At 45.9% G+C, this 13,998-nt stretch overlaps 1 protein-coding gene across 3 annotated transcripts in view; it reads right to left on the bottom strand.

Moving 5' to 3' along the window:
* The window catches only part of PRKCQ (protein kinase C theta), a 152,307-nt gene that overhangs the window by 21,207 nt on the left and 117,102 nt on the right, over nucleotides 1–13,998 (bottom strand). For all 3 annotated transcript variants that reach the window (XM_036844054.1, XM_036844051.1, XM_036844052.1), the window contains 3 exons: nucleotides 13,670–13,761; nucleotides 11,686–11,748; nucleotides 3,930–4,068 (listed from right to left, as the gene is read on the bottom strand). In XM_036844054.1, the coding sequence (XP_036699949.1) occupies nucleotides 3,930–4,068; nucleotides 11,686–11,748; nucleotides 13,670–13,761 (294 nt within the window). The remainder of the gene's footprint in view (nucleotides 1–3,929; nucleotides 4,069–11,685; nucleotides 11,749–13,669; nucleotides 13,762–13,998) is intronic.

Here is a 13,998-nt window from a genome sequence, read left to right as displayed (position 1 = left end):
CGTTCCTGATGCTGCCCTGAATGCACTTATTTTTTGTGTTTCGGGCCCTCCGCCCATATCGTTGAGGTCCCTGGGGAGAGGGCAATGGGTCAGTGAGTGAGATAAAGGAAAAACTTCACAACGGAGATGGCATGTGAGTGGAGCTTTGGAAAATGGGTAGGATTTTGATGGAAAAGGGAGAGGCTAGAGACAAGAGGCCCCATCTCCAGCACATGTTCAGAGATGGGCATTTGGGGTGCATGTCTTGGTGTGGTCATTCAGGGAACAGGTGATGGGTGCTCTGAGCTGTGGAGGAGGAGACTAGACACTAAGGTGGATGAATCATGGTCCTTAGCTGTGAGAAATTCAGTTTACTGGCAAATGGGATTACACATGGGCTGTGGTAGCACAGAGGAGGAAAGAACTGACTATTCCAAGAAGCCAGAGGCACCTTCAGGGAGAAGATGACTTTGGAGGTGGGAGTAAATCAGACCAGGGATTCCGAGGGCATGGCTAAGGGATATGAAAGAGAAGGAAACAGATGTCTCAAGACATATTAAGGAACTTCTCTTGGGATTTTGGCTTGTACCCAGCTGATAATGGGGACTTCCTGAATATTTTTAAAGTTGTGGCATGACAGGTCTTCCCATTAGAAAGGTAGATCTGTTGACGTGGTGGGGCAGTGCTTGCACCCCAGGGACCACCCAGATGGTGTAACGCCGAGACACGGGAAGAAAATATTAGAACTTGTATTTATGCAAGTTTAAACAATTCCAGTAGTGGCGCTGATGCCCTCTTTTAGAAATTTGAACAGTGACTAGGTTTCCCGAGGGAGGAACGGGAAGCCTCATCTCGGGAGGAGTTGGTGGTGGCTTGGCTAGAGCATTTGTCTTCAGCACATCATAAGGTGCGTCACTATTACGATTACTTATCATCCTAAGGTGCGTCATTTGCGTTGCATGCCCAATTAAGGGGATCGGTGGGTTCTGTTTGAACTAAACTCATTTTCACAAAATGGAAAGTCCTTAAAAAGTTATCTGCAAAAGAGACTTGGATTGAAGACCATGCTAATGATGCAAAGTAGAAAACGGCAAGTGCAGAGATCTTATTTGCTCCTAGTACCAGCTCTTTGTCACATTGTAACGAAGCTAAAAACAGTGGCCATTTCATTAGTTATGACAGGAAGCTGGCTAAATCGGAAAACACTGTTGTGCATTCTGGACTTATATCCACTCTCTTCAACCATAAACCTTGCCTTATGTACATACTGTAGCATCTATCTTACAGTGTGCCTTCGTGAGGTACAAAGCAGCTATGAGCCAGTAAAACCAGAAATTGAAAGAAACCAAGCAGCCTTCTGAGTGCCAGAATCATAAAGTGTTAAACCAAGATTTTACAAAGTTATTTAGCCTCATTATTTTAATAAAGCATAAAATGTACTATTAATAGAATACAACTTAGTTATTTAAAACTTTATTTCATCTTAAGTTCAGCCTGTTCCTTTTTCTGCATGTTTTATAACAGACTATATTAGTTGGTGATAATATATAATAAATATACATATGCTGGTGATGCTTTTTTAACTGATGAGGGAGCATGATCAAGAAGTTTGAAAAGGGCTTCCCTGGTGGCGCAGTGGTTGAGAATCTGCCTGCCAATGCAGGGGACACGGGTTCGAGCCCTGGTCTGGGAAGATCCCGTGTGCCACGGAGCGGCTGGGCCCGTGAACCACAACTACTGAGCCTGCGCGTCTGGAGCTTGTGCTCTGCAACAAGAGAGGCCGCGATAGTGAGAGGCCCGCGCACCGCGATGAAGAGTGGTCCCTGCTTGCCACAACTAGAGAAAGCCCTCGCACAGAAACGAAGACCCAACACAGCCAAAAATAAATATAAAAATAAATAAAAGATTACTATTTAAAAAGTTTGAAAATATGTAAAGACGATGCACTGCCAGTTGGGTGGTCATAGAGAGGAAAGTCTGGGTAAAAAGGCATCACCAGGATCCAGACCAGAGGTGCCGAGGGCCTGGAGCAGGGCAGCAACTGTAAGATGGGGCGGGATTGGAGAAGCTTGATTTATTCCCCAAAGGGATTCATTTTGAGGATCAAAAAAGAATCAAGGGAGATTCTTAGTACAATCACAAGATTGGGGAGGCATGAAAACAGATGAGCGAACCCCTGAGGTCTATATTTAGAAGGTCTTGGTGTTTGGATTTGGGAGGGGTGAGAAGGAAGGAGAAGACTTGGAGGATTCCAGTATTCTGGCTAGGTGACTGGCTGGCTGGATGTGTATGTCATTCATCCAGAAAGGGATAAAGGAGAAGGGGGTGTGCATGTGTGTGTGTGGGGGGGCAATTTCAACAGAGAGTGGTTTTGGGATCTGTTATGTTTGAATGGCCCGTGACAGTTAGTTGGAGATCTCAGCAGGAAGACGGACATACAGGTCTGAAGCAAGAAGTCTGGGCTGGTCATACTGATTTTGGAGTTGAAACCATAGTCATAAATATAGCTGTTCATGGAGGATGTACAGGGAGAAAAAAGGACCAGGAGTGGAATTGTGTGAAGACAAGCAGGCTTGAAGATGAGAGGATGAGATTCAAGTTGCAGACAGAAGCCAGTCTCTGAAGGTAAATTCTGGAAGATGCCAAAGGAAACAGAATTGGGAAGGAAGGATCGCCTGGGAAAGGGTATGGCGTAAGGCATGTATAGACAGGACAGGTTAAAAGCCATAATTTCTTGCTGACCAGAGGCCAAGCTTGAATTTAAACAAGGTGAAATCTAAATTAAGTACATACGTACAGGGCAGAGTCTCCTGTTTCTTAGATCGAGGATGCTACAGTTACTTTGGCTATGACAGGGATTTGCTGCCAAATTTGTTTTGCCCAGGAAGCCAGAGGCCCATCACTGTCTATCCATCAGACAGCCGTCACCACTCACACACTTATCAATCGTTGTTCGTTCATTCTTTGAAAAGCTATCTATTAGCACCTTAATGTGCCGAGCCTTGAGCTCCGTCCTTGGATATAAAAGTGGGTAAGATCACACTGACCTACACATACGATAAGTGGGGCAAAACTTTACACACCTTGTGCCAACATCCATGTCCTGGTTCTGATATTGTACCATAGTTACGTAAGCCAGAACCAGTAGGGGAAGGGTAGATATGGGTGACATTTCTGTACTATTTTTGGCAACTTCTTGTGAATTTATAATTATTTCAAAAGGAAGTTTTTAAAAAGCAAAGAAGAAACAGCCCCTGACTTTAGAGCAATCATCCAGTAGTTCAGAGAGATCCAAAGATAGAAAAGCTGCGATAAGTTTATGCTGCGGGAAGGACCAAGGGGTAAGGGAGTGTCTCATCTCCCTGGGGTGGGCAGCTGGCGTTGATGGATGACTTCTGAGCAAACGCTGATCTTCCAGGGGCTCAGAATATGAGAGCAATGGCTTTTGTTTTCGCTGTTGCTGTTTTTAAACTTTCACAGGCTCTCCCATGGGACCCAGTAACAGGAGAAAGAAGTGGGACCTCTCCAGGCTCACACAGTAGCAGCTTGGAAACCACAATTTAGGTTTCTCTGGTCCCAAAATGAAACCACTGGACTTAGGTGGATGCCCATGAACCTGTTGTGTCTACCTGGCTCTTCACCAGTTGCTTCTTCTGCTTGGTCTGAGCAGAGTGAACATATTTTAAGGCTGGGGTGGGAGAGCCAGGATGGGAAGGGCCTGCTGGGTCTCTCACGCCTTGGCGAGGTGCAGAAGTTAGCGCGGGTACCACGCCCAGTGCGACACTAGCGGCGCCTGGGTGCAGCTGCATTTGTCAAATACTCCGAAAAACAAATACACATCCTGAACAAAAATAGTTTAAAGTCTTCTGATTTTCAGGGGAGAAGGAAGCAGTGGTGCTGGCCCCGGGGAGGCGGAGTTGTACGGGTGGGTGCAGAGCGGCGCGTCCTACCTCCGGGGCGATGTAGTCGGGGGTCCCACAGAAGGTGTTGGTCCTGGTGTCCCCCAGCATGTTCTCCTTGCACATCCCAAAGTCCGCTATTTTGATGTGTCCATCTTTGTCTAACAGGATGTTATCAAGCTTCAGGTCCCTGAAAAACAAAGCAGATTCTCACTTTAATAACACACGGTTTTGTTAACATGGACTTGCCCTGTGACGGGGGCTTGCACGTCCCATCACAGCCTGAAGGGCAATGAGTAGGTACTTTGCTGGTCCTCCTCTCTCCTTTCAACCCCGACCCTCCATCTACCACGCTCCAGGGTCACTGCTTCTCGTCCTTGGTGTTTCCTCCTTGACCAGCGTCTCTTGCCCAGGACTGGACGTACAGCCCCTCGTGGTCCAGGTTGGCTTTCTCTGGGCCTGGCTCTGACCGAGTTCTGTATCTTCTGTATCAATACCTGGCCCATCTCCAGAGCTCCCTCCATATTTCATGTATGAATGGCTGAGCAGGTGCCGAGATGGGGCCACATAAAGGTCATGCGTTATCTCTGCAAAGTAGCATCCCTCAATGTTAAGAGGGGCCCTCAAGAAACAAAGCCTGGATGGAAAGGAATAAGCTGGTGGTGAAATGTCATGGGGGCTGGTGTTTGGTGATGTGTCTGGTGTAGGGTGGTATTTAGTACTACACAACACATACCCCCATCCACGGTAGGGGTGTAGATAAAACTGACTCTTCAAGGCAATGGCTGGTTGCTACTGATTCCCCTTTCTGACTTGCCACGGAGTACAGCTAATATACCATGGACAAGACACAGACCTGAGGCTCTTTATCCCAGTACCTTTCCTGGGGGTAACGGAAAAGGAAGAAAGGCCTAGAAATATACTCATTTTATGCCATTTTCTAAGTATCTGTGTTTGTGGATGAATTATCCTGCACCTAATTCTAAGACCAATTAAGGAAAGCTGTTCCTAATCCAGATTAATTCTAGAATGTGAATCCATCTGATACCAGAACACCATGTCAATGACTTCCTCTGTCCTTAGAGAACCAGTATCCTTGTAAGGCAGCCCACTTCATTTTTAGGGATATGTAAGTGGTGACAAGATTTTAAAAAAATAGGCCAAACTATGCCTCCCTGTGACTTTACCTGTTGGCCCAAGGATGCGTTCTTTACCACACATGATCGCCTGGATATTTGGAAAGTGACACCACACTTTCTCTTGTCTTTCCTTGACCAAGTTGAGGACCTTTATTCCTCCATACAGCATGGTATTCAGGCTCTGCAACATTCTGGCCCCTACCCTGCAAATATCTCGAATTTGTCAATTTTCTTCTTAAAAGATGGTTCTCAGAATGAAACCGGTATCTTCCGGGTACATGATCTCACAGGTGCAGATGATGGTGGCACCCTTAGCTTCTGGTCTAGTCCTCTTGCCTCTGAGCACCGTGGCTGCACTAGTTATTTTAGAAGCTCCATCACAACAATGCTTAATATGGAACTCACCGTAAACTAAAACCTCCAGGTGTCCTTTTTTTTTTTTCCCCCACACAAACTACCATTATACCATTTTCCTGTCATGCTGTACCTGCAAAATGGATTTTTAAAAAAGATAATCCAGGAACGACACTTGACATCAGTTTCTTTAAACTTTTATCGCCTTTAGTCGGTGGCATTTTATGAATTCTAGTCGGTTATATAACATCCAGCTTTCTCTTCCTTTATCTGCCGTGAATTTCTGAGCTTTGTGAAAACTCCTTTAAGTCTAGGATATGTGGTGGGTGATGGCTACCACTGCCGTCCTTAATGAGCTAAGACGCCTTGGGAGAGAGTAGGGAGAGCTATTGCTCTCGCCTTTTTCTGTACCTCCTCTAAGAGAAGATGCTACAATCTCCTGCTCAAAGATTCTGCTCCCAAAGGGCCTGGCAAGCAGCTCTGTCTCCTCCGCCCCTGTTGATTGAGCCACAGGTGGAGGCCTGACACAGTGGATCAGCTTTTCTTCTTGGGGAAGACTTGCTGAGGTTGCAACATGATGGCACTAGTCCGTCTCGGCTGGGTGTCTGACGCGTAGGGCTGCTGTGGCGCGCCCTCCGCCATGCCCTTGGAGGGACAGAAAACCAGCCTGTAGAAGAAGAGACTGAAGTGCCTCGGCCAAGAGGAGAGACAGAGGCCCCAGGAACCCGAAGAACAACCCAGCCAATGAGAGAGGAGCCACTTTGGTTCTGATGGGTCTGCATCCTTGGTTCTGCTTTCTCAGTGAGGCTTAGCTTCTGCTTAAGCAAAGGTTTCAGTGGTTGTATGATGCTTGTAATCAATACCCATATCCTAAAGTCCCGTCACTATTTGTTTTATCTCCTTTGTTAAACTCTAAGCTTCACGAGGGTGGAATGTGTATTGCTTGATACTTGCTGTGCTGCGATGCTCTGACGAGAGTGTAGCATGTGTTCTTGTCATTCCATAACCATTTGAGTGAATTCATCACCAGCCAGCGACCACCTCACCACCAGTGAGTATCGGCTACAATTAAGTCCCAGGTAATGGTTCCCTTTTGTTGCTTTCTCACCTTCTGTGAGTAAATTAGCCAGAGAACGTGAGCATGGGATGCAGTTCTGTTTTGGTGCAGAGACGCTGCTAGCAGGTGTTCCCCAGAGCTGACCTCTTGCATCTGGGCCAGCTTGCTGACCTCCGTCACTAATGCGTCAACGATGGTTTCTGTCTGACCAGGTGCATGGATACCTCCAGGATATGTGAATGTGTGTCTCACATTCAGATCAGTTTCGGTTCTGTTTCTCCCATCCTAACTCAAATGCTGTCGCACTTTCATTATTAGGACTGAAGACTTCCAATATGTCCAAGTCTTCTCCGTAGGCAGGCCTTCTGCCTTGTTCCTTCGTTTTAATTAAATACACTTTCATTGTGACTTATGGATTATATTCCAGTAAGTCCAATTATAGGTCATATTTAACTCCTCATGCTAAAACGGCAGGTTCATTTCCTAATCCACACTCTATGCAATAGTGATGTCATTTTGAGTTTCTGCTATAGGAAACATATTTGTATCATTTACAGCCACATATGTATGTTCCTAGAAATTTGGCTGAAGGATGGTTTTAGGGTCATCGCTAGGGAGACAGATATCCAGCTGCAGTACTGTACATAGCTCAGAAGGATAATGAACATAATATCTAATACTGGAATTTCTTTCACATGCATTTTATCGTTTGATTCTCACAACAGCCCTTTGATCTGGAATCACTATTTTTATTCATATTTATCTAATGGAAAACAAAGGCTCTTAAAATTATACAATCTATCCCAGCAAATCCAGGCTTTACCCTCTTTTGCATCCCCTTAAACCAAGCTCACCCGGTCTTTCGCAATGAACTGGTCTTGCTCAGATACCTCGAGTCTTCTGTGATTGCAAGGGTACATTTTGGTCAATTCTAAAAATGAATGTTCTCTAGGCCTCAGGCTAGGAAAGCTTCATGTTCAATTTTCAATCCACCCTCTAAAGTGGGCAGGGTGTCTACAGGGTTGGGAGAGAGGAGATCATTGAAGCTTTGAGAGATCTAAGTCAGAAGGGGAAAGGTCCAGAAGGCCTGCCATGCAGAGCCAGACACCCTGAGGGGCAGGAAGGGATGAAGGCAGAGGAAGACTAACTGGAGAAGCCACAGGACCCAAAGGCCAGAGTGTTCACAGGTACCTCACAGGACACCAGGACCCAGAAAGGACCTTCAGGGTCCAGGTCACCTGGCATGGCTCTGGGAAGCACCCATCTGCCCAAAGGGCTGCACATCAGGGCATCAGGTACAACCGAGAATTCAGTGGGAAGCCTTTCCTTCCATTGTGTTGTCAACATAAGCAAAGCTCCTCCATTTGGAAGAGGCAAAGTGGGAGCCAGAAGAAACGAGCTTCCAAATCCAAGTTTTATCACTAAGTAGCTCAGCCAAGCCATGTCTCCTCTCTGATCCTTTAATGACTCATCCATAAAATGGGTACAGTGATGCCTGCCTTGCTTATCCCACAGAATTTGTGAGCATCCAATGAGATCATCCACATGAAAGCATTTGTAAGTAGTTTCAAATATAGGGGTTGGGTCCAGTGTCATCGATCAAAGATCATCTTAAGGTCCCTTTCAATTCTAATATTTCTAAGACTTGAGATTCTAGATTCTGCTGCTTCTATGTTTGCATATTTTCCAGCTCCTTCGTTTTACATTTAACCTAAGCCAGGGCTGAGGCATCTTTTAAGATGCCACTACTTTTACGATTCCACCAGTAATGGTAGATGATTGATGTTGCCACCTGCTTCTCTACATGTTTTTTTTTTTTTTTAATTTATTTATTTATTATTTTTGGCTGCACTGGGTCTCTGTTGCTGCACCCGAGCTTTTCTCTAGTTGAGGCGAGCGGGGGCTACTCTTTGCTGCGGTGCACTGCCTTCTCGTTGTGGTGGCCTCCCTTGTTGCGGAGCACTGGCTCTAGAGTGCAGGCTCAGTAGTTGTGGCGCATGGACTTAGTTGCTCCGCGGCATGTGGGATCTTCCCGATCTTCCCGGCCCAGGGCTCGAACCCGTGTCCCCTGCATTGGCAGGCGGATTCTTAACCACTGTGCCACCAGGGAAGCCCTTCTCTACATCTCTTGGCCTCAATTCTTGTGACTGCCAACAACAGCCTTTCCAGAAAAGCTGGACACAATTTGTTCAATATTCCTCCACTCGACCTCCTTACCCCTATTTCTGTGCCTTTTCTGGAGTCACTTCTTCCATTTATAAAGCCTCTCCCCCTTTAAAAAAAATCCTCTTTCTGATAGGAACTTTTTGTTAGCATACCCTCACCCAATTCTGATGACACCTTCATTTTTCTTCCCTTTGGCACTTACTTTTTTTTTTTTTAATAAACTTATTTATTTTATTATGTTTGGCTGCATTGGGTCTTCGTTGCTGCATGTGAGTTTTCTCTAGTTGCAGTGAGCGGGGGCTACTCTTCGTTGTGGTGTGTGGGCTTCTCATTGTGGTGGCTTCTCTTGTTGTGGAGCATGAGCTCTAGGCGCACGGGCTTCAGTAGTTGTGGCATGCAGGCTCGGTAGTTGTGGCTCGCGGCCTCTAGAGCGCAGGCTCAGTAGTTGCGGCGCACGGGCTTAGTTGCTCCGCGGCATGTGGGATCTTCCCGGACCAGGGCCAAACCAGTGTCCTCTGCATTGGCACGTGGATTCTTAACCACTGCGCCACCAGGGAAGTCCCGGCACTTACTTTTAATTAGAATCTTATTCACTTAGACTTTTTTTAGAGTATGCTGTTTGTGTCTTTTCATGTACTTTTATTTTACCTCCAAAAAAACCCAAAATAAAAATCCAGAAAGTGGCTTAATTAGGGATCCAGAGGTTGGGACTTCTATAGCTTTTGCATCCACCACAATGCTTAACCGAGGCTGTGTGTTTAGTGGCTGGTCCGTCTTCGTTACCAGTTGTAGTGGGTTTAATGGTGCCCCCCCCCAAAAGATATTTATGTCCTAGTCCCTGGAATCTTGTGAGTGAGACCTTATTTGGAAAAAGGGTATTTGTAGGTGTAATCAAGTTAGGGATCTTGAAATTAGATCATCTTGGATTATCTGGGTGGTCCCTAAATCCAATGTCATGTGTCCTTGTAAGAGACATACAGGGAAGGCAAAGGGAGAAGAGAAGGCCCTGTAAAGACTGAGGCAGAGACTGGAGTGAGCCCAAGCCCAGGAACACCTGGGGCCACCAAAAACTGGAGGGGGCAAGGAAGGATCCTCCCCTAGAGCCTGCAGAGGGAGCGTGGCCCTGCTGACACCTTGATTTTGGACCTCTGGACTCCAGAGCTGTGAGGGAATAAATTCTATTGGCTTAAGCCATCAGGTCTGTGCTAATTTCTTACGGCAACTCTTCAAAACTAATATGATAATCATTAGTGGTCAGAAAAAGGAAACTAATAGAATCCCCTTGTTAATTCAGTGGCCCAATGAAACGTTTAGGCCAGTAAAGTTACAATGGGCAGTTGAATAATTTCTTAAGGCCAACCTCAGTGTCAGTGTACCTGCTGGATGACCTCCCCCAGTTTTAATTATTCCATGTCTTTCAAGGATCTCCTACCACCTCAGTGAGTACACTGCTAAATAAACGCAGGATTCTTTCTTTGTGGTGCATAAGAAGCCTTAGAAAATATTTCTCATGGATGTAGTAAGAGCTCTAAAATGGGTACAATTTATGATATTAAGGCACTTATGGACCCTCATTGGTCTTGGTCCTGAGTGTCAGCAATTTACAAGATGAAATAATAGAAACATCGTGATGTGGAGAAAGAGACTATACTGGGGCATGTGGGGTTTGGTTGCATGAGGTCCCTTTCAGCCCTAAGATCTCTCTTCTCTCCAGTCTTCCTAACTTTTCCTCCCTCTTTCCTATCCATCCATCCCACACAATCTACTGAGTGTCTCAGTATAGGTATATCTTAGGGATATTGCAGGCATTACAGATATAAAGAGGAAAACAACCACGGAATCTGATCAGGGTTTTCAGTGTACTGGTGAGTATTTCTCACTTTCCTGAAGATTAAAGAATGGTATAAAACAGATATTTAATCGATTGTTTTGTAGATAGCCCCCGCTCCCCCAAATACAAAAGTATATCCAAAGGATGCCAAAGAGACGGCTTAAGAGAAATGAGTTCCAAAACCTCCCCTAAGTCTTTAGTTCTGGGCTCTAAATGGGGCAGCCCTCACTTGGCTGTACCCTCTGGAAACGGAGAGGCTTCCCTAAGTGAACTTTCAGCCTATTCTGTAAGCACCAAAGCCCAGTACTGGCCATCCCGGACGGAATGCTTCTGGACTGTATTATACACAGTTTGCCATCTTCAACAATGTGTGTAGAGCATCACTTAGCCTGTACTGATGACTCCGGTCATTCCTGTGAGCATCTGCTGCAGAAAAGCACGTGACCCCACTGTCTCGGGGCCTTGAGGTTGTCCTGCATCTTCCCTTTATGTCGGTTCTCAGCTTCCCTTGTCACCAGTGGTCACTGTGTAGGCCCCCAGCTGCTCTGCCAGCATCCTGTCCAGCTCCTTCCTTCCTTTTTTTTTTGTTTTCTTCAATATACTCCCCCCACCCCGCCCAATCTGCAGTGAGTCAGAAACGAGACAACTAAGCCTTTGAAGATCTGTATGATAAGTAAGTGTCAACTGTGCTTTGAGGGAAGTAAGGAGACTGAAGTACATTAGCTTTCATCCAAGAAGGATGTGAAATGATGGTGTCCAATAGATTCTGGAAAGACACCCACTCAAGAAAGAGGGTACACACGGCATCCTGGGCATGCGGACAAGGTGTAGGCTTGTAGGTTTTCGCAGGTGTGTTTGTTCAAGGAAGGCTTCCCCTCCTCCCTCGCCCAAAAGGAGGACATTCAATACGCAAATACAGGCAAGAAGGAGAGATACAAAAGACAGAAGAAAGCAAGCAACAATAAGAGGCCAAAGGGAAAGTAACGGAAGGAAATGAGACAAAAGGTAGGAGGAGGGAGAACAACAGGACTGGAGTAAAGAACAAAGTGAGATCAGAGCCTTATTGCTTTTGAGAGCGGAATTTCTTACTTGGTTGTTAAATCACCATCCGTGCTGTCGCTCTGGGCAGGAAGCCCGGGTGTGGAACTTTCTGCCACAAAAGCACACTGACCACTTCATGTCACTCAAGCACAGTGATGAAATCACCTGGACCAGAAAATCCAGTTATCCCAGAACTTGTTTCCAAAGAGTAAAATTTACCTGTAGACTATTCCTTTGGAATGAAGGAACTGCAGACCGAGAATGATTTCGGCAGCATAGAACCTGAGGGAAGGAAAATCAAGGCTCAACATGAATGTTTACTAGGAAAAAAAATTCCCCTTTTTATATAGTGAGTGTGCAGCGCTCTGCTAAATGTGTGCACGGAATTTTGTTTTAATCACAACAAAAGGAAGATATCATCCATTCTACGCATCCAGCTTCAGCCCTGAGAGAATGAAATGGAGCTGGTATATTTAGCCCTACCCGCATCTAGGGCTTATTCTTATATTGTAAACTATAACGCTCAAACTGTCATTTTTTTTTTTTGCTAATAGAACATTCAAAAACACTAAATGTAATAATAGGGAAATAATTTTCCCTTTTATTTTAAAACCTACTTGGACCCCTCAGACCTGTCTGGAGGTCATTCCACATAGACCTGACTTCTTCCTGTGTGAGAAGTGCAGCCTGAGAGGAGGAGGAACGCACACAGGCAGACCTCAGGGATCTCACGGGTTCGGTTCCAGACCACCGCAACACAGCGAGTCACACGAGTTTTTTTGGTTTCCCAGTGCATATAAAATTATGTTGACACTACAGTGTCGCCTATGAAGCACGCAATAGTATTATGTCTAAAAAAAATGTACATATCTTAATTAAATACTTGTGACCTATACTTCAGTTAAAAAAATATGGCTAAAATATGCTAACCATCATCTGGTAACGCAGAGCTGCCACAAACCTTCCTTTATTAAAAAACAAAGTAACTGCAAAGCACGATAAAGTGAAGTGCAATCAAACGAGATACGCCTGTATTAGAAGCTGGGAGGTGATACCTTGCTCTCCACCTTCAAAGATGACAGACTCAAAGGAGGAGGTGAGTTTACAGGAGGGTTAAAGTTAGAGATAAGGGAGAACTTCCCGCAAGTGAGGTCTGCTGGATCTTGGAGAAGAACGCAGAAACCCCTTCCTGGGAGGCAGTGAGGACAGATAGATAGCATGTGTCTGCGATGGCTTTCATGCCTTACACACCTGGAAGGGACCCCGAGAATCCTTTCTAGCAGAAAAATACCCGATGATTTCTGTGCTGCAGGAATCTCATAAAGTTATCTCCGGGCACTTGGCCGATGGTTCCTGGAAGCAACGAGATCGGCGGCGTGCTACCCACTGGATTTGACAAAGCAGCCACTTCAGCCGGGGTTTCTGTAGGAGCTCGTGGAAAAGTCTGTCTCTCAACGCAGCTCGACCTGAACCCCTCCGAGTGTTCAGTAGGGGTTAAGTGAGATTACTGAGCGTACAGCAAGCAAGACTAGTGTGCACCCACCCTTTTAAGTGGAGCCAGGGGCACAGTTTTCTTGTGTTTGACCGTCTCAGTGGTTTGATGACTCAGGAAAGAGGGCGTGAGGGAGGAAGGGTGCGGGGCTTCTGTGGGACTCAGCTGCAGTCCCACCTAGTAAACCCACCCTACTCAATTTTGCCAGCGCCTAGAGTGGCTTGATGCCAAAGAAGGCGAACGTATTCTCGAGAGAGAGCAAATGTCTCTTCCTGTTTCCTAATTCTCCTGCCCCCAGAGCTGACTGCTTGATGCCTTCACACTGAGCTTCCCTTGAAAGGCCTCCATGAAGCCCCATCCAGTGACCGCCTTGCCCATCTGTGCTCCATTTGACTTCTATTCAAGGGGCAAATATTGCTTCTGGGTTCAGATGATTTAGAAGCCTGAAGAAGTGGGGTGGTTCCTTAAGAAACTAAGTAGTTGATCTCGCAGCAGAGGAATGAAATAAAACCGACTTGAATTTAAGCTTCACAAACTGGGAAAACAGTTGCCTCATTGGATGTGTTCCTGGGGTCACCTCGCCCTGGGGTTTAGGCCCACTGAGTGAGAAACAGGAAAAGTGCCACGTGGGGAAAAGCATGGCGCGGGCACAGTGGACCCCAGTCCCTGACAAGACCAGTGGCAACCCCCCAACCCTACAAGGGCTCTTACGTGGCTCTGCAAAGATCGAACTTGTGGCAGCTCTGGATGTGGTACATTAAGTCTCCTCCGTTGAGATACTCCATCACAAAAAAGAGGTTTTCCTGCGGAAAGACACAACGATCCCATCTGTGAGCTTCTTGAAAATAAGAAAACAAGGATTACTTTTTAAATGGATTTCATTATTTCAGAGGAACCAGTTCTGTCTTGAAATCCCTTATAAAAAGGCCAGCAAGACAATTTAGCGGATCTGTAGAGCATTTCTGAACCCCAAGAAACCTGGGGAATCCAGGAGTATGTGTGATGTTTGCTAGGATGCCCGGATGGTAGCATGCAGCAGA

Source organism: Balaenoptera musculus, chromosome 2 (assembly GCF_009873245.2).
Source record: "Balaenoptera musculus isolate JJ_BM4_2016_0621 chromosome 2, mBalMus1.pri.v3, whole genome shotgun sequence".
Taxonomy (NCBI): domain Eukaryota; kingdom Metazoa; phylum Chordata; class Mammalia; order Artiodactyla; family Balaenopteridae; genus Balaenoptera; species Balaenoptera musculus.
This window is presented reverse-complemented; position numbering and strand designations above follow the sequence as displayed.